Source organism: Chaetura pelagica, unplaced genomic scaffold (genome assembly GCF_000747805.2).
Source record: "Chaetura pelagica isolate M959 unplaced genomic scaffold, ChaPel_1.0 scaffold534, whole genome shotgun sequence".
Lineage (NCBI taxonomy): Eukaryota > Metazoa > Chordata > Aves > Apodiformes > Apodidae > Chaetura > Chaetura pelagica.
This window is the reverse complement of record NW_009953065.1, coordinates 1,053,984-1,074,825: the sequence shown is the minus strand read 5'-3', so window position 1 is coordinate 1,074,825 and position 20,842 is coordinate 1,053,984. Positions and strand designations below refer to the sequence as shown.

General features: G+C 35.9%; 1 protein-coding gene across 1 annotated transcript in view; it reads right to left on the bottom strand.

Annotated features, from left to right (window-relative positions):
- CPNE8 (copine VIII) overlaps nt 1-20,842 on the bottom strand; it is a 107,833-nt gene that overhangs the window by 49,125 nt on the left and 37,866 nt on the right. The window contains exons 3-7 of the mRNA XM_009996794.1: nt 20,328-20,368; nt 14,527-14,573; nt 6,556-6,659; nt 4,373-4,412; nt 2,038-2,114 (exon numbers count right to left, since the gene is read on the bottom strand). Coding sequence (XP_009995096.1) covers nt 2,038-2,114; nt 4,373-4,412; nt 6,556-6,659; nt 14,527-14,573; nt 20,328-20,368 — 309 coding nt within the window. The remainder of the gene's footprint in view (nt 1-2,037; nt 2,115-4,372; nt 4,413-6,555; nt 6,660-14,526; nt 14,574-20,327; nt 20,369-20,842) is intronic.

Here is a 20,842-nt window from a genome sequence, read left to right as displayed (position 1 = left end):
TGCCTTCCCACAAAGCACTGCTAGCAAACCCCTGACATTTATGTTTTGAAAGGATTTGTTTCAGATACGCATGAGTCTCAAGAAATTCAAGTAGAATAAATCCCACTACAATATTTTCTAAACTTAAAGTATAATTAGAGTTTACCATAATTTTGTAATGGAAATATTTCTTTAACTTTATTTCAAAGTTTTTATGATTTCACAAAGACCGTTAGATTAAATCAAACTATTTAAATTCTCTTCAGGTTTTTCAATTTAAATGGTCTGTTCTGGACCATTATTTGATGCAGAAAGAGTTATAGAGACAGCCTGAAATTATTTTTTGCATGGAAACAGGAAACTTCAAATGTTTCTCCAAGCTTACACTTGCATTGGAAATGTAAAAAATTAAGAATTTAAATGGATTCAAACATTGAGAAGAGTTTTTAGCATGACAACTCAACACTTCAAAACTCTGGAAAAAGAAAATGATAACTATCATATATGGGTCTACTTGAAGCAGTCCACTGTTTTCACCAAGATTAAAAGTTTAGGGTCACCTCCACAAAACATCATCATGCTATGATGATACCAACTAGACAAATGCTTTAAAATTTTTTTTGTTATCTATGATATTAAGTTACTCACATAAACAAGAAAAAAGCTCTGATAAAATCCAGGGAAAAAGGGTATCACTGGTGTATTTTGGATACTGATAATGAAATAGTAACTTACGAGGTTTTTCACAGGATTTCAAAGCTACTATTTAAACGAATAGTTAAGTATGAAGCTGACAGGTAAAAGATAGAAGATACGTACATATAAACCACTAAATATAGATATAAAAGGGTCCCCTGAGTAACAGAAATAGCTAATTACATAAAATACATACACAGAAGATAGGAACATATTTCTTAAAAAAATTACATCAGATTAACTATCTATTATTAATATAACACAATTAAGGAGTTGTCTTGTGTCTGCAATTACACTAAAATGATATCTAAGTATATTCTGAATTTTACAAATTGTTGTAGATCATCCAGAGCCTGGTTCTTACTTAAATATAAATTCAGAATGAGTCTTGTGTGGTGTTTTCACCAAAGTTTGGCCCAGAATAATACAAGGCTTGCTTAGCCCAAAAGCTTAATCTATCTTCGGAAGGAAATCAGCGATGAAGAAAAATAATTAAGTGACACTCGTATATTATCATAATAAACCCAGTAAAATGGGACAAGCAGAACAGACTCCATTAGACAGAGTAACTAAATTCAAGATCATTACTATTGAATGAAAAAAAACCCAACACAATAAGAAACACCACCCATAAATTTCCAAATCAAAATATATTACCATCACATGAAATGTCCAGGTATACTTTTAAACATTTGTTTTGAATGTCAAATGTTAATTTCTAGTATACATTTAGATCAAAATCATAAAATATTTTCAATTACTCAAACATTATTTAGAAATAGAAAATTAAGATTGTTCATATCATGCATATTTTAAATATATGTGCACCCCTATGAACAATGGTTTGCAAACATCAAAATCCTCTCAGTGGGAGAAACTTCTGTTGATCGTATGAAAGTTTTTTATAAATTTAGTAGGATAAACAGAAAATACTTTATACTCCAGACTGCCGCACTGCTTGGGAATTGAATTATTGTGAAAAACAGAAATACAAGCAGCAATTTTGCATTTGAAACAGTGAGAGTTTTCTTCCTTAATGTTTGAAAAAGGTAATAGAGATTTATGTGTTAATTTGCAAACTAGAAAGAAAAACATTTTTAAGATGAGTATAGTTAAAACTGTTTCTAATGCAAGATTTAATGAAGTTGACAAAAATACTGGATGAGTCAATTCCTTTGCTGATTGTCCAAACTGAAACTCAAATCATCATAGACTATTCTACTGTACCTAACAATTTATTCTCTCTTCGAAGTCATGTCTGTAAACTCCACAGATCAAGATACCTCACAGAAAAAAATCCCCACAACTCTCACTTCATGAAACAGTGTGTATTCATCCAACATTCAAGAATGACATACTCACACGATTGATTTTTCCAGTCTGCTCCCTTGTGATCCAACTATTTCTCCCAGTGTACAAAACATTTGCCCCAAAAAATCCTGAAAATCAGTAACACAAACACTTAGAATTATTATTTCACATTGAAAAATTGGTTTCTCGTTTATCTGGGCTGCTCACTTCTGTAGAACACAATGCTGAACACTGCATCTTCAGAGTAATTACGCAATAATGTATCGTAAAGAGACTCAACTATTTATTAAATATTCTACATAATCCTTGGTCACATTTACAGAAATAATTCTAAGGCACTCCGCTCACTGGTTTTATATTGCCTTTTTCATCAACAAAAATCAAATTAAGATGGAAAAAAATTAAAAGCATTTGAAGCATGATTGTTTCTTTACCTTCTTTAACTGGGACATTAAATTAAATGTATCTTTTATGAAGAGAATCTACACAGGTTCTATTGATTTCTTGGAAGTAAGTTACATTTGCAGAAATTCAAACCTGTGCAGGATCTGTATGAGCACCCTCGATGGACAATTATTCACAAGCACTGTTGTAATGACAGACTTTATTTCCATGTTTAATTTATCTATGCCACTAAAAACCTGTTAATTTTCATATTACAACCTCCTGTAATATAAGTATTATAAGAATATGAATGGATTTTCAAACTATTGTATGTATACTGAAAAAAAAGTATGCTGCAGTCCAACTCTTTATCTTGCAAGTGAAAAGAGCTTGCTAGCTCTTGTTCTTCCCAGCATCACTGGCAGGGGTGGTAACATTAGCTTGTGAGATTTGTTCACGAACACTAATGAGAATTGAAACACTAGAATTCCTATCCAGCAAACCATAACTTTATTATACTGAGTATAGTAGCAAATGTCTGTACAAGTAGTTCTGAGTCTTCTCTCAGCCCAAGCCACTCATTCCCATCTCTGAGCTGTGCTAGTTACAGCTCCGTATAGCAAATTAGATCTGAGAACTAACCTCACTGAAGAGGAAAATAATTCTGCAAAAAATGAATTTTGTAACTATGTCCAGGTACCTCTCTGGACCTGCTGCTTGCAGACAGAAGGACTGTGGGTGATGTGAAGGTTGGAGGCCATCTTGGCCATAGCAATCATGAAATGACAATTTTCTATCTCAGAGAAGAAAGGAGGGGGTCAGCATAACTGCTCTCCTGAACTTCTGGAAGGCAGACTTTGGCTTGTTTTGGAGCCATCATCTTCTTCATGTACATAATATTATATGGCATAGTTTGGATGTCTTCAACAGATAGCAAGTCTATACCAACTTGTACAGATTTCCTCTTATGACAATGGAGTGAAACAGGTATTTCTGATGTTAATGTGTAAAGAATAAAGTTTCCCTCCAAAAACTGGTAACTCACAGAAACTGGCGCTGTTGAAAAAAAACAGTATCTAATGCTTAGCCTGTATTAATTAGAATGTAGCAGGCACGTGTAATTCAAGACCTACTTGAATAGTCTTCAGAACACTGGTTTGTTTTCCCACTCTTAATTTTTTTCCATGGGCTCCACAAGACAATTCAATTTCTGTTCCAGTAATCAAAGAATAAAATTTAGGCTACATATTTGCATACACCTTTGCTTGTGCTTTCACAGCTACTAACTTACCTTGTGTGTTTATTCTTATCACTTAGCTATGAGGGGTTTGTACAGAGAAGTATGTTTTGAAGAAAAAATGTATGAATTCAGCTAAACCAGCTACTACCGAAGTTCAAGCTATCTTGGGCAGAAGCCAGGATGAGGATGTTGAAGATAATGTATGTAAGACTTCGATTTTCTGCATCCTCCTAGTAAGCATTGCAAATATTCAGACCACCATGACAACACAGATGGAAAAGAGTTTGCCAGGGACCTTACAGCTTTACAGGAAATACCAAACTGGAGATCAATGACTAAAAGTTTTATCTTTTCACTGTGAAGCACACACACAAAACATTCCTTCCATTATGCTCTTCTACTTTGCTCCAGATTCTTAAAGGTTCTCTTACCAAAGCCTTCCTGTATTTACTTTAAAAAAATGCTCTCCAGAAGCCTCTGAATTCTACTCTTGCATGTTTAAATTTTCAAGTTATTATTTACTCACTTCCCCTTCAAGATAACATGAGCATAAAAGGCTTCTAATATTATTAAAATATTATTCTAATCTTCTAATTATATTAAAATTATACTCACGAGCATTATATATATTCTTAACCATAACACAATCACTGTATTTGTCTCTATGCACCTGGTGTTACTTACAGTCAAAAGAAAAGAAACATTTTTAGGAAAGTGTAAGCATTTAAGCACAATAAAGTATAATAAGAAGGAAAAACTTACGTGTTTTGATAGGTTAGGACTCTTTGAGTCAACATCGTAGCTTTAAAAAAAAAAAGTTAAGTTACATCAGAGTTGCCTGATGACACGTCTAAGGACAATGTAAAGAAACAAAAATCAAACAATTATTTCACCTATTTCAATGTGTGAAATTTAAACAAACAGATACATGAATCATCATAGATTATACAATTATGGATCACTAGCTATTTGAAATGAAATACTTTTCAACAAAATGCAGATTCTGATATTCCTGTTTGAACAATTAAAGCTGCCAAAAAACGGAGTAAGAATTAAAAATTAATCTTAGAAAACAAACTAACCTGTGAATTATTTTCTTAGGTGATTTTTGAGCCATTTGGCTAAGTCAATAGAAATAACTGACAATAAACTACATTATTTTTCATTCAAGTTTGTATTTTTATTTTCAGTTTATCATAATCTTGTTCTTCCTACAGCTAGAAAATGCCATTGTTTCTCTTCCACTATCAAGTCAGATTTTAAAAAAATTACTCTATGAATGCAAGGTGGATTAAAAGAACATTACTATAAGAAATTATTGGGAGATTACTAAACTCTACACTCCCATAGCTTTCTATCTTTATCAGATAATGTGCAGTAATATTTTATCAAATCCTATATTCATATTCAATACCAGTAACTACATTGAAAAAGTATCCTTCAAGCCCATCTCTGCCTCCCCTTTCCATTCCCACCACATGGTAAGTTTATCCCTTTAGTTGTACTGCCATGACTGACTGTTGGGGTGCAACAACCCCCGGCAGTGCTACAGGCTTGGGGAGGAGGGGCTGGAGAGCTGCCAATCTGAGAGGGACCTGGGGATGCTGATTGACAGCCAGCTGAACATGAGCCAGCAGTGTGCCCAGGTGGCCAAGAAGGCCAATGGCATCCTGGCCTGCATCAGGAATAGCATGACCAGCAGGACTAGAGAAGTGATTGTGCCCCTGTGCTGAGCACTGGCGAGGCTGCACCTTGAATCCTGTGTGCAGTTCTAGGCACTACACTATAGGAAGGACACTGAGGTGCTGGAGAAGGTGCAGAGAAGGGGAACTGGGCTGATCAGGAGTCTGGAGAACAGGTCTTACAAGGAGAGGCTGAGGGAGCTGGGACTGTTAAGCCTGAAGAAGAGAAGGCTGAGGGGAGATCTCACTGCTCTCTACAACTATCTGAAAGGAGGTTGTAGTGAGGTGGGTGTTGGCCTCTTCTCCCTAGTGACCAGTGATAGGACAAGAGGAATGTGCGATTCACATTTTTGACTCTGAGTTATGTAATATTTCATTTCTCATTTGTCATTGTTAGGCAACTAAAGTAAATTCACAGACTATCGTAAACATTAAAAACATTTATTCAGCTTTGAGTTCAGTATAGACTTGTGTTCAGATAATGCAGAACAGCAGCTGAAAGCAGCTGAGTCTTTCTGCTAAGTACCAAGTGTATTTTAGATTTACAGCTTCTCATAAATAAACCAACACAAGTCCATTTCTCTGACCACACAGAGAATCAACCAGGAGACTGTCTTTTCCCTTCTAGGTTCAAGTCCTTTTCAGATAGCAATTATTCAGAAGTTCTTACAGACTTTCCTTTCTTTGCCCAGACTGAGCCTAGCTTTTTCTTCCATGAGTCATTTCTTTTGCTGTTCTCTTCTATTGCACTGTCTCCTCCCTTTAACATACATGCATCCTACAAAGAGCAAGAGGCAACCAAATAAAGATTCCTATGCAGCCCCAACTGTCAAAAGCCAACTACTGTTAAAAACCTGCTTTTAAAAGCTTAAAATTTAGTTTACTTAGATGCATACTGGCATTTATTTTAGTACAGAAAGTTTTGGCTCCATACTACTTCTACAATATTTTATTTCTGGACAGTATGTCCATACCTGTTTTATCAGCTATGCTACACAAATATTTTAACATTGTAACATCCATAGCTTTCTAATAATATTCTAAAAATAATGTTTGCGAGTATGACTGTACTTGGACTAATTAACACCTACCAGTTTCTTAAAACTCAGTCATTATTTTGTCACACTTATTTCTGAGGAAGAAATGCTAAATCAATCATGTTTATTAATGTAATACTATTTCTCTCCCTATTAGTTTTATACACAACAAAACTTAATATGTTTACAGAGGCTGCAATAATGAAATAAAAGATTGTTATCTTACAAATCAAATCGGAGATTCTCTCTTTCTTCAAAGAAGTAGTCCATTATAAATTTTCTTACAAAATCTGGATTTAAAGTATTATCAATTACTTCCGTTCTCCCAAACTGTAAAACAAGAGCATAAGTTTAGGGCACATGCTATAATGAAGTATACTTAAGTAGACTATCAATACTAGCAATATTTAAGACATGAGAGAGCATGTAAAAAGTATCTTAAATAGATGCCATGGAAGAAAATGCCTGTGTTGACATGAATAGACCAGGTAACTGTGGATGAAAAGAGAATAGCAGACCCCACATTTCAATATAGAGTGATGCACTCTTTTTATCTTATTACCTAAACTTTATGAACATCAGCTCCTAAAGCCAATCAGAATCCACAAAAATTTAGGGAAGAAATTCAGTAACATAAAAGGCCACTGTGTCCTCATAAAAACCAACAACAGCAGCAAGCAGAAGCTTGTTATTTCAGATAACTTTAATTATTAGGGAATACAGCCCTTCCATTAGCATGTATAATTTTTGCATTATCCAGCACCTATTTCACCTCAGTTGAGCTCTGCCTTCATTTCTCCTCTCTCTGAGGCTTCTGCAAAATGTATTTTCTTCTTTGGTATTTACAGGAAGAGCCTTGGGTCTCATCAAGCTGAAAATATTTTAGATTTTAAAAAATAAATAGCTTTTGACTGACTTCAGTTCATATGCATCACAGACATAAATGACTAATTGTAAAATATCAATGTGAGAATTTAATTCTCATTTTATCTGTTCTTTCAAGAACTTCAGATAATAAAACAAAGTTAATTATTATTGAAATGAGCATTTTGTTCCGTCCTACACATTGAACATATAAAGACAAATTTGACAATAGCCTACTGAAAAGCTTTTTGACAGTCTGCTGAAAGATCATAATTAAGGAGTCCTCAGAATTGGAATTTGGGACTAGAGACTTCTGAATGACTCAAAGTCTGCCAACTTTGTCATTGACAGGACTCAACTAAATCAATAAACATGAATACAGAAAGAATAAACCTTTTTATACATGAAGATTTTTTGCATGTATTTCCTAAAAATAGCTAGGTAAAGACTGTTTCCCTTTGTTCCTACATACCCTAAACTGACTGTGACTGGACACAGACACTCACTGCAGAAATAAAGACAAAAAAACCACCAGCTTATTTATATAGTCTTATAGACTCTCTCATGAAGGTCAACAAAGACTAATTTGAAGTCCTGTACAGGTACAGGGGCCTGACTGGTGGGGTATGAGCTGTGCAGAAATGGTCGTAGTGCAGCCATGAGGTGTTTAACGACACATTGGGTTGCATTAGGGTCAGCATGGCCTGCAGATCAAAGGCAACAATGATTTCTCCTTTATTTAACACCTGTGGGGCCCCACTTGGAAACTGTACTGTTTGGGACTCTAAATACAACTGAAGCAACAGCCTGGAGGCAGTTAAGTTAAATGGACCAGAAAAAAACCCTAACAAACAGATTGGCAGGCTGGAGGACACAACTTGAGGAAAAGCTGATGGAGCTCAATTTGTTCAGCTTGGAGAAGAGGTTTAGGGAAGACCTATTTCCACTACCATGCTCCACTACCTAAACAGCATTATAGAAGCCAGAGCCAGGGAGTTCCCAGAACACAATGCAGTACTCAAAAGTTGCAACAAAGGAAACTATTAAGGATTACGGGAAAACACACTTCCAAAATTAGTGATTAAGCACTGGAATGTGTCACCCTGGGAGCTGTGTCATTTCAAACCTTAGCTGGGAAAGGCCCTGAGCAACCTAGTCAAACTTTGAAGTCGGATGTGTGTGGATCAGGAGAATGAACCAGACACAGCAGATACATAAAAGGCTGGATAATAACAAAGGTTTCTCTCACTTAAATTATTCCATGACTATGTCATATTTCATATATCAGATCTTTAGGTTTTATAGTTCAATTGAAATAGAACTATGTATGAATTTAAAAGCAAAGTTACTTTAAAATTTTTAAAAAGTTACAAAATTACAGTTAAATGTCAGTTTTAACTTTTTTAAACAGTAAAATATCATAAATTTGCAAGTACTTTTTGTCTCTTCAAAACTGTGTTTTTTTTCAGTAAACAATATTTCCCTTTACACTATAATCATGGTACACTTGGGAAATCTTTCAGAACTGATTTAAAATGCATGACAGAAGTGAAAAAAACAGTAAAAGAAGATAAATATGCAACATGGTGATTAAATCACACTGAGACCAGAGAAAACCTAACAGAATGTCAGTTATACCTTTGCTACCTTTCTCTCTTATCAGTTATACAGAAATTGTTACAAAACTCAACAGATTTAATTCAGTGGCACTGCTAACTTTTCCTTAAATAATTTGAAATTACTTTTATTTTTTTAATTGAAGCTTCAGTTTTTGGTCTGTTCACTTTTTTTCAAGGGCTACACAAATTATTCCTTCACATTAAACTAATATAACTAATTCTGTAACTGACCAATTACTATAAAATTCAGATGATATTAAAATGCTGGCCTCTAAAAATCAACAGGCTACACTTTTCAGCTAAACAAAGCCTCATCTTTTAAAATCTGTTTTCCCAGTTACCTGTAGCCTTTTTTGAGCAGAACAGGTTATTTCTATAATCCAGTTACAGACTAATAACATAGCTGCTAATTAATTAGTTCACATAGCCTAGTTTCCCCACTAACTGTTGTGTAAAGCTAAAATGTTAACACAGTCAACAAGCAAATACTTTAAAAAATGTCATTACAGGGAGTAACAGAATCAATTTAACTATTGAAACTACTATCTATGTTCAACAAAGAAAATCAAGAACTGAGTCCCTTTTCTGGATTTCCTCAGATGAAGAGTCTTTGTCACATCATAATGCAAGCTCTTCTGGGAGAAGAGGATTTTTAAAATTTATTTAGTCATTTTAATTTGCACAGCATCTCAGTCTTGGTATCCAGCCTAAGGTGCTACAAGGTTAATGGAAAAATCACAACTTTCATTTTAACATCAGTTATAAAAGACTAGCAAGCTGGTTATGTCCAATGCCAAAGATACATAGGAACTATTGTAACTATGCTGGTCTAACCCAACCCCCTGCTTACCACTTTCTGTATGAATTCTTGGAATTAATTTTTGCTTCAATTTTATGGCCTTGAATGAACTTGAGAATAGTATCTAGAGTAAGCCCTTTTGTCTTGTTTTTAAATATTATGTTTGACCACAATTGCAGTGCTGTCCCAATACTTAATAACACCCATTCTGAAAAATAAGTTCCTGCTTCTTGCCTGAATTTTATTTCACTTCCTTTTCCATCTTTTGAATCTTTCTGTACCTGTGTTACTCAGAAATGTTTTGCATCATGAAATTTGTGTTCTTAGCATTGATATTTATAGCTGATTACAATTATACTTAATTCACTCTTATTTTATTTATTAGGAAAATAATTTGAGCTTAAGTTTTTCAGTGCAGCATATGTTATTTAATCTTTTAATAATTCACTACCTTTATCTCTAGTAACAACCAGAACCTAGTATTCTGTTACAATTCTAGGAAATTAAGAACTAAGAAATGGTTTAATCTATCACTACGTTCTTGGCTCTGATCTCAATAGCTTTTGAAAATTCTTTAGGAAGCTTCAGGTAATACCTTCCATTGGAAGCCTGGTACACAAAATGGTATATGAATAGACCTCAGTTTGTAATCTACCTTCACTGTATGTGAATAAAACAAATCAGAAACTTGAATTGTGGAGAAATAAATACAGCACCAATAAAATCAGCCTTTTATAATAATGATTAATAGTCTCAAATAATCAGAATTATGGAGACCACAAGGAAACAAACAAAAAACTCACAACTGCCAACTTCACTCTAGAAAAAAGTACAGTCATAAAACATTCTGCAGTGTATTTGTCCCATAGGAAGAACAATATTTTTAATATACAAGCTCATAGTAATTAGAAGAACCGCAACATTCCTCCAACATGTATGAAGGCACTCATGAAATCTGTGTACTTCATGTACACATGGTGGTGATTGATATGTAACCCTTTTTAGCTGACAGTCGTAATTTCATAAGTATTTAAAAACTAGAAAGCAATCTTCATTTTTCTGTGCTTTGGCTTCTTTATATTAACTGTTTGAAAATATTACTTCCTTGAAAACATGATGTTATTTTATTCCAACTGCCTTAATTCCCTTAAGCAGCTGATTGTTTCAAGAGATCTGCCACAGAAAGCTTTCCAGTGAACTAAGTATCATGCAACAGCAAACTTTATTCTTTCTTTACAACTGGGACAGCATAGGCTTCTTCCATACTCTCCATCTTTTTACTTCCTTGTACTGAGACCCTTTCTACTCATCCGCCACAAACTGCATTCCTATTTTTGCCATGTCCCTGCTACAAAAGATACAAGCTGTTGTTCCAAAGTAACTTCACCAGAGCTCTAAAAAATCCCAAATCTAAATCCCAATAGATGTTGATTATAAAACATCTAGCCTTCGTCATTTTCATTAAGACAGCCTTCAAAATCTGCAGAGGAGACTAAAATAATGTTTTAGTGTGGTTCAAAAGGTAATCAAACTGGTAGATGCTGCAGTGAAATGCTTCACTACCAGACACATGAGTAAGTGTCCACTTTGAACAAAATCAGGAAGATTATCATAGCATCATTCAGGTTGGAAAAGACCTTTAAGATCATTGAGTCCAACCATCAAGCTCAGACTGCCAAGACCACAACTAAGTCATGTCCCTAAGTACCACATCTACATGTCTTTCAAAAAGCCATGTCCAGGGATGACAATTCAACCACTTCCCTGGACAGCCTGTTCCAGTCCTTGATAATCCTTTCAGAGAAGAAATTGTCCCTAATATCCAATCTAAACCTGGCACAGCTTGAGGCCATTTCCTCTCATTCCTTGTGACTTGGGAGAAAAGACCAACCCCCACCTCACTACAACCTCCTTTCAGGTAGTTGTAGAGAGCAGAGAGGTCTTACCTCATCCTCCTTTTCTCTAGGCTAAACAACTCCTGTTCCCTCAGGCTCTACATGTAACACTTGTTCTTCGGACCCTTCACCAGCTTTGTTGCTCTTCTTTGAACACCCTCCAGCACCTCAATGACTTTCTTGGAGTAAGGAGCTGAACACAGGATTTGAGGTGTGGTGTCACCAATGCCCAGTGCAGGGGGACAGTCACTGCCCTAGTCTCACTGGCCACACTATTCCTGATAGAAGCCAGGATGCTCTTGGCCCCCTTGGCCACCCGGGCACACTGCTGGCCCACATTCACCTGGCTGTTGACCAACACCTCCAGGTCCTTTTCCACCAGGCAGCTGTCCAGCCTCTCTTCCTCAACCCTGTAGTGTTGCCTGGGGTTGTTGTAACCCGAGTGCAGGACCCAACACTTGTCCTTGTTAAGTCTCATACAATCAGCCCATCAGTTCAGCCTGTCCAGGTCCCTCTGTAGAGCCTTCCTACCCTCAGGCAGACTAAGACTGCCACTCAACCCAGTGTCACCTGCAAACTTCCTGAGGGTGCACTCAATCACCTCCCTCATCCAGATCATTGATACAGATATTGAAGAGAACTGGCCCAAACACTGGGTCCCAGTGAACACCATTTGTGAGTGACCACCAACTGGATTCAACTCCATTTACCATCATTTTCTGGGCCCAGACAGGCCAGGTTTTTGACTGTTGTAACAGCTCCTAGGAATGGGATTCTGCTCACTGAACCTTACATCTGACATAGGCAAAATTGTAGGCTTTTGATCACCACTTGGAGGCATTTATAAAGAATGAGTCATCTGATGTAACACAGACATCTAACTTGGGCCTGATGAACTGCCCTCAGTATATTATCTTTTTCCATTAACTATAAATAGTTAAAAGTATCAACTGAGTTGTAAATACCTATACTTAGACCTTCTCCTGATAGACAAGATAATTGTCTTAAAAAGAAAAAAAAATAACAAACAAAAAACAACACCATAAGTTTTTTTAGCAACTGATATGTCAAAACCTGTCTTAACTCCTGTAAACTGGCATATGATATCATAACCACACACTGAAGTGCATCACCTAGCCAAGATAAACTCTGATCAGTATGAAGATGCAACACCAGCCATAATGTTGCACACTGCCCTATTCAGGTGTTTTTGCTTTGATCAAGGAGATAAAATGGCAGAAGACAATACCAAAGTATAAAGTGGTGACACACTTCAACCATTAGAAACTTGGATCTGGTAAAATCAAGAGCAGACAGAATCTTTCCATCAACAATCTCCCAAATCACCTCAAAACAACTATATGTAATATTTTCTAAGTAAGGTGATAATGCTATAACTTCACCATCAGGACAATTATGATATTAAAAATGCTTAATACTTATTTTTACAGTTGCACTAGAAAAGCATGAAAATTCCACAAAATTACGTATGAACCTCAGACAACCATAAAAGCCAGAAGGTCTGACAAAATGCTCTTAACCCTAGACCAGAAAAGAACCCAAATGCTTTGACTACCAAACAGCATCAAGCTACTTAGTCACCTGAACGACTCAAGACTCCTCTGTTTTCAGAGCTAGCTATCCAGACGTTTAGAACTCCATGTATGTCCACTACTCCTGCCAATTTAATTAAGATTAACAAATTCCCATTTAAGGTCCTCAAACTGGTATTTCTGAAATTACCAAAGGAATGCAATCCAGAGGATTTCTACTGCACAATTCAGAACTGAGAGCAGCAATTTAACTAAAAACTACAAATTAAATAGGTACAATGTTTTTAACTTGCCCAGTTAGATGAGCTTTTCTTCAAGCAGGAGACAAATGCAGTTATTTCATATTGACAAGACTGAAACCCACATCCACCACATCACAGCAAAACAGACAATGTTTCTCCAGCCAACTGGCAAACTAAAGGAAATATACGCATATATTATAAATATGTGATATTTAATATGTAGTATGTAATATGTAAATATTTATATAATACCAAATATAAGGGAAGTCGTCCGGTTTCTGTGCCCCTGACCCCTCCAGTGTAATTTCACATAGCGGTAAAGTATGAGTTCTGACAACAAGAACATCAGACCTCCTCTCTTCCATAGAGAAAAATGTTAAGATAGTTCATTCCTCTCTTGGTTCTATTCTTAGAATGCATGGCCACACAGTAGAGTACCTACAGTGAAGAACAGTTCCATGAATCCTCTCTGTAAGGCAGCTAAAGAGTGCACCTTGTCAGTAGAAAGATAACCACCCTTCCCACAACACTGTCAACCTTTTCAAAGAACAACATTAAAGGAAAAATATGTGATTATTTGAGTACAGGGAGACAGTTTCAGGCTGTAAATGTTGATCTGCTGCAGATATGCAATTTAGAGGCACCTGATTGAGTTTCTTAAGATATTACAGTGTTATACACCAGTAGGTCAAGAAGACACAGTCCAGCCTATTCATAGTACCCTCCCCCTCCCTTGTTGCCTGGTAGATACTCTATTCAGCAGCATCAAACGTCTCTCAGACACTACACACAAAAAGCAGATCTCTACCACAACCACAGGCTATTTTTGCTGAGACTGACCACCACCACCACAGTTGAATCCTTCCATAGATCTTGTACTGTTGCAGTATCTTCCTCCCTTAATATCCACAAACCTTGTCCACATTTATCACAGAATCATAGAACCCTAGGGGTTGGAAGCCAAGTTTGATTTCATTTATCTCAGGGAGACTGTAAAACAGGAAACTCATGTATTTTCTCTGATTTTAGTTTCCCTTTTGTTGAAAATACACGATACAGATTTGGAAATAGATATTAATGTGCCAAGGTATTAAATGGTTATTGGTACACAGCACTGCTGTTGCTTAGCACAGCATCCAAGAGGCTATGACATGCCCTCTTCTGCTACAGCAAATGACCAGCCTTAAGTATACTCAGTTTATACATCTATAAATAGGTATCTTACCTCTCTCCATTCTTTGTTTCCAATGGCTTGTGTGTACAAAACACAAACTGTGAAAAGAAAAAAAAATGTTTCATCATTTTCAGAATTTAACATTCTTAAAGTAAGTGAACAAATTTTGTAGTCTGTTGTGCTGTTGAAATTAGTAACTAGGACAATGAAATAAGTTTTTCAGCATGCCTAACCAGATCAGCAACAATATGGTCTAGCTATTGCAGCAATGGGATAATAGAGTCGTTCTAAAATGGGAGGCAAAACTTATGCTTGACCTCCAGAAAAATCACTTGACAATCTTCAGCAGTAAAATTGGATAAAAGGAGGTCTTCATTAAATGTGGACAGTCTGGCTATCCTAGCTAATCTAATGCATAATTACCCTAAATTACACTTCCTTCAAGAGATGAGAGAATTAAAATAAAAACAAATGAGGACTCCACTGGAAAATGACAGGGGAAATAAGTGTGGAAAAAGGAAAAAAAATAAATTCTTCCTTAGGTCTGTTTCAAATTATTAATATATATTTAAGTAACTGGCATTTGCATCCTATTTTTTTAAAAACTAAAACCTAATAAAAACCAGAATCAATGAAGTTTGTCAACCTAAACTGTTCTTGAAAGGTCAAGCAGAATAATCCCACAGGCATCACTCTCCTTACAGATCAGTTTTTCCAGTACAGAACTCACTACACATTAATCTGCAGCTTTCATCACAAGGATTGGTCATGTGCATGGAAGGACTACCATCAACTTTATTTTCTACACTCTTGGACTAGTTGCAGCTAACAACCATACGGCAATTTTTACCTGAAACTCCACTACAACCTTTTTCTAAACAATGGAAACACAGATACTTGAACACTTTTTTCCCTGACAAATTATTGTGCTGTGCTCATCATTATTTTTCAGAAAGTTAAAAATAATACTGTTTTGGGTTGCAGCCTTGAACAATAGAGGTAGGAGCCTGGTTTTTTTCACAATGAAGTGAGAATTATCATCAGACCAAAGAATAAAACAGTTAAGCTTCAAACTATGTTTTTTTTCTTTGTTACACACAAAAAAATAGTAAAAAAAAACATTTAAGTAAAAAAAAAAAATTCCCATCAGTAAGAGTAAGAACAGTAAAAAGCAAGTTCAATATTTTAGATCACATGGAAGTTAAAATTTAACACAATTCAACTCTTTTTTTTTTTCCAAATAGGATGTTTTGCAGAATAAAAGCTTTTACAAAAAAAATTCAAAACAATTCTCTAGAGATGTCTCTCTTCCTCCACTTACTCTAAATGAAACCTTAGGCAAGCACACCCCTGCTTTGTTTCCTACTCACACCCATCTGTTAAAATCCTAGCTTCCAAATTCGGTTTCTTTGTAGTCAGTTAACTATCATTTGCATTTTTTTTTTTGTATTTGGAGACTTAGAGCAAGCAATGTTATCATTCTTACCCTTTCATTACTGAGGCATTATTAGGCTCCTGCTTCCCTCCGCTACCAGTGGCTCTCCAGTACTTCTAAAGTTTAAGAATCTCTGTAGTTTAAGAATTATTTATATAAAACCTTGAATGAGGAGAAAAGAGCTAAGAATCTGTAGTATGACTAGCAATTTCCTTATCTTTGCATAGGCTGCAGATGTGGCAGGTACTTTAAATATAATGAAGATATAGACTAATAATCACCTCACATAATGTTTATTTTATTTTAAGTGCAAGTTTGACAGTGAAACACATGTGTATCTCAAACTGTAACTTCAAAAAGTCAGTCCTAATGAAAGCTGTAGGAAGACATGCATTCCAGACATGCATGCGGATAAATACTTTGCAAATTTTGAATCATTTAAAAACCTCTTCATTTTTCCTGTAAAACTAATCCCAGAAGCTTTCAGGAAATTGTCCATGATACTGGTCTCCATCAGTGGTAAGATTCACTATCCTTCAAGGCTCTCAGGCAGTGTTATAAAGATACTGATACCATACTAATTTCAATAATCCCTCAAAAACTTCTTCAAAGTCATATCCAACCGGAGAATTGCATATAAATATGCTGAAGTTGATCTAAAGCACTTGAACTACTCAAACCAGAGATCTAAGGCTTCATGAAGCAACCAATTTTTATTTTTTTAGCAGAAAATAATTATCAGAATTGTCATGTGGGAGGGGAAGGAATAAAGTAGGATAAACAGCAAATTCTTAAGTTTCAAAAGCAAACTTATAATGAAGCTACATCCTAAAATGGAGCTGAACAACCAGTTCTTTCCTTGTAATTTGGAAAACTGAGGGAGTAACAAGGAAGTTCAGAGCAGAGCACTGTTGAGCACACCCTCACAAGGAAGTTGGATGAGAAAGCCTTTTGGAAGGCTTTGCCATATGAGCTCTATGAAGGGAAGATCCGTATCTACAGTCAGAAAAATCAACATTTAATAATTTTTTTACTCTGGACACTGATACCACTGTTTCAAATTCAAGGTAAATGTAATGAAATCTTAGAATGATGTGGAGGGTGGAAGTGTCAATAGTTACACCTCAGTTGTAGAGTCAGTTCCCAAAACATTACAGTCTGCACCTTCTTATTTTCCCCCACGTAGTTTGCATCATCTTTACCCTACTCTGGTCCTTTCCCATTTAATGCATATATGCTTTCCCTGTAGCTTGGCAACTACAAGTTACATCCAAACTTCCCGCCTCAGCTTTCCCAAATATAACAACACACATATTCCCTTTCAAGAAAGTCTTAACCACAACAAAGCTGGCCTTTTCCCTGTGCTACCTTAATTTTTCCTTAAAATATTTCATAAACAAGGGCTATCCAAGTCTGTTCCACCTATACCTACATTATTTCTGTAACTTGCCTCTAGGAAGGCAAACTGCCAGTGTCTTCTTGGCATGAATATTCTAGATGGCAGGGAACTGGTCAGAATTACAATCAGTACTGAGCAGTAATTACAGTATCAAGAAAAGGCTAAGTAAACCTCATAGGAGAACCAGAGAAATCACAAGTTCCTTTTTAATTTCAGGAGAAGGCTGTTTACATTGACATGGGAGTCTACTATATTCACGTGTGTCCCCCTCTGAGAAAAAGACCAAATGGATTAAATCACATTTTCACTATCAGTATGATCCCTAGGTAAGAGCATTGGAGTTTGAAAAGCATATTAGAATTGGCCTAGGCAAATCCAGTAAGACCTCAACAGAGTGACTTTACATGGTTCTATCTTGTATGAGATCTAATGGTTGCAAATTCCATGGGTCTATTAGTGGATCTTGTGAAAGCAAGATCTTATGATGCTGGTTTTAACACCTTTTTTACTTAACAGGATAAAGTTACTGCATACAGACCAGCCTAACGGCCTTGGTTCAAGCGAACAGACACTGAGGAAAGTTATCCTGCCATACTTTCAACTCCAAAAAAAATATTTTATACTACATCCTTACCCTTTTCATTTTTGCAATAGACCATATCTCTCTGGTCAACTAAAGGACACTGAAAGCAAACAAACCAAACTAGCTAATAAAAAAACCTGTAGGATTCTAAACTAAATGTAAGCTGTTCGGAGAGAACCCACAAGCAAAGCTGCTTTGTTAAGCTATTTCTTGAGTGCAAATATAATACAAGCACTTCCAGGGCCAACAGTTTCTCCCTTCTCTCTTTACCAAGGACAATATTATTGTATTCCATGTTTTTGCATTGCTAACCTGTAACAAATAGGCCTGATTGGCAATTTAACTAGGTACTCAAAACTTCAGGGCAGATCTCCAAACCATATTACCAATTAGGGTGCTTTAAATAAGCTATTTACCAGAAACAAGAAAGCAGTATGTTTCAAATTGATAGATGAGGTTATGATACTTTATAAATACTTCCACATGCTTTGAAACTATAAAAATACCACCAGTATAGTTCTCAGAAATACTTTAAATAAAGGTATTGAAGATTTTTTTCAGTTTTCCTGTCACTCTGTTTCCTTGTGTCCCTTACCCTGCATGAGTGACCCAGCAGCCAAAGTAGCTTGGGTTTCCCACAGGCCACAGACCCTTCAGGGGCGTAGTGCCTTTGCATGGAGTGTCATCCTTTCAAGGATGCATCTGCAGCAGCACATTTTCAGAAGTGTGGCTCTGGCAGTGTCTCTGATAGCTGTGTCTCTAGCTCCAAGCTGCTGCTGCTTTTCTCCTCAAATATGTTTGGGCAGGGGCACTGTGCATTCCCCTGGCTGGCAGAAGTTCTGGTAGGCAATGGCTGCTCACCTGGCTTTCAGAGCTGACTGGAACCAGCTGTGACAGTCATAGGGTGGTTCATGGCCTCCACCCACACAGGTCTCGTTGCAGTCCCCTGATACCCAAACCCTGCAATTGATGCCTAATTCAGTTCTCTATCTGATAAAATCTTGAAGCACTTGCTCCTAATAATATTTGAGCTTAAAAACTATACACCTCATAACTTGTTAAAAGGCACCTTGATTCAATAAAGGGATCTCTGAATGCAATCTATCAGAAGCAACAGGTCACTGACCACTCTTCAAAATTGCTTAACCCAAACAACAGAGCTTTTATTAGCCAATTAAAAACAGAAATATGGAAAACATTCAATTCTGTTTCTGCATTATCTCCCTACACCAGAAGCATGGTATTGCTTATGTCCCCTTTTTCAAAAAACAACATTTTATCCATTAGGAATGTCAATGGTACTCTTTAATTACATGCAGCTTTTCACTAGGAAGTAGAAATTTTTTGCATCAAAAGTCCATTGTGGAACATCTCTCAATAAATTATTGGTTAAGAACAGACAAATATTCTCACAAAAGAAACAAAAATGTTTCTTACTTTCACATAACTCAGAAATCAAGTCCAGATCCTTGAAACAAGTGTATGTGTCTCAGGTTATTTCCAATGTCAGTTAGCACAATACATGGTATTCTAAAGAGGAAAAGCCCAGGCTTGGGAAAAAAACAAACAACAAAACAAAAAAGCCTGTAACCCAAAAAACCCCCAAACAATTTACAGAATTCAATATATGGAGAGCTGCAGGGCAGACAACATGACCCAAGATACCATGATCTAAGGACTAGTCAATTAACACTGCAGAAGTACTTTGAGTAAGCACTATCAGGAAAAAAGGCGATATTTCATGGGCTCAGTTCCTTGATAAAAGTTTTACTAAGTGTCCAATACAGGAAGATAGTAATGAATTTTAAATCAAAGGTCCCGTCGTATATAAATTCATAGACATGAGAGTTTTTGGGATGTATTACTAAAAATTAAGAGGAAAGTGTCACTATCTTACATATCTGAAAACATAATTCAGAAACCAAACTATTTTTGATTGAAGAAGGTTGTGTTTCCCAGAGGTTAATTAACTTAATTTTACTTTTCAGTGTTTGACTCTAAGAATTAGAGAGCATCATGCACTAGAATCCTTCTAGTTTATTTAGAAGTTTGCTTACTAGCTTTGAAAGAGATACAGAGCAACAGATGCTAAAACCACACACACAAAAAAATCTACAGTCCTCCCCCCCCAAAAAAAACCCCAACAAACAACAAAAACACAACCTCACAAAATTTTTCTGTGTTTATTAATTAGAGGAAAATGTAGGGTGACAGGAAAATGTAGCTCAGAAAAGTAATAATGAATACAGAGGCTTCAAAATTCCAGTTCATATAACAAAAAAATGTTATTTCAGCATGACTTAATTACTTTAAATTATTGTCACAAAGACAATGAAAACCTGACACTGAAGAAAATCACCCATCTAATTTTTAATCCAGTGTTTACACATTTCAAATATATGATGAGAAGAAGCAATAAAATGCTATATACTTACTTGGATCAGATTTAGAAAATGTATCTCTGTCCAAAAGATTTCTGTTAAAAAAAACACACAACAAAAAACAGATAAAAATAATCTTCTTTTTTTTAAAATGGTGTAAGATACAAATCAAAGGCCAATGCATATATTTGTAACAATTTTGACCAAGACTCAGCTTAGTTTTCTGCCCTCCTAATATGCAGGATTTACTCAAGGTCAGCCAGCACTAACACTTGGGTCATCTTAACATCGCATTATATTACACATTTTGAATTAGAGCAAACTTTGGCTCATATACTCCAGTACTATGAAGTGAAAAGCAACACATGACAAGCCCAGTAAGTGTATATATAATGAGCATCGAGAACAGAACTAACTCTAAATCACAAATGTCTACATGAGATTAACTTCCTACTTGAACCCAAAGACTTTAGACCTCACTTAAATTAATCGCTTTGAGATCTCAGAGCTATCAGGAAATATGAGTAAGGTAAAGAAAACTACAGCATAAGCAGAATTACATAAGCAAC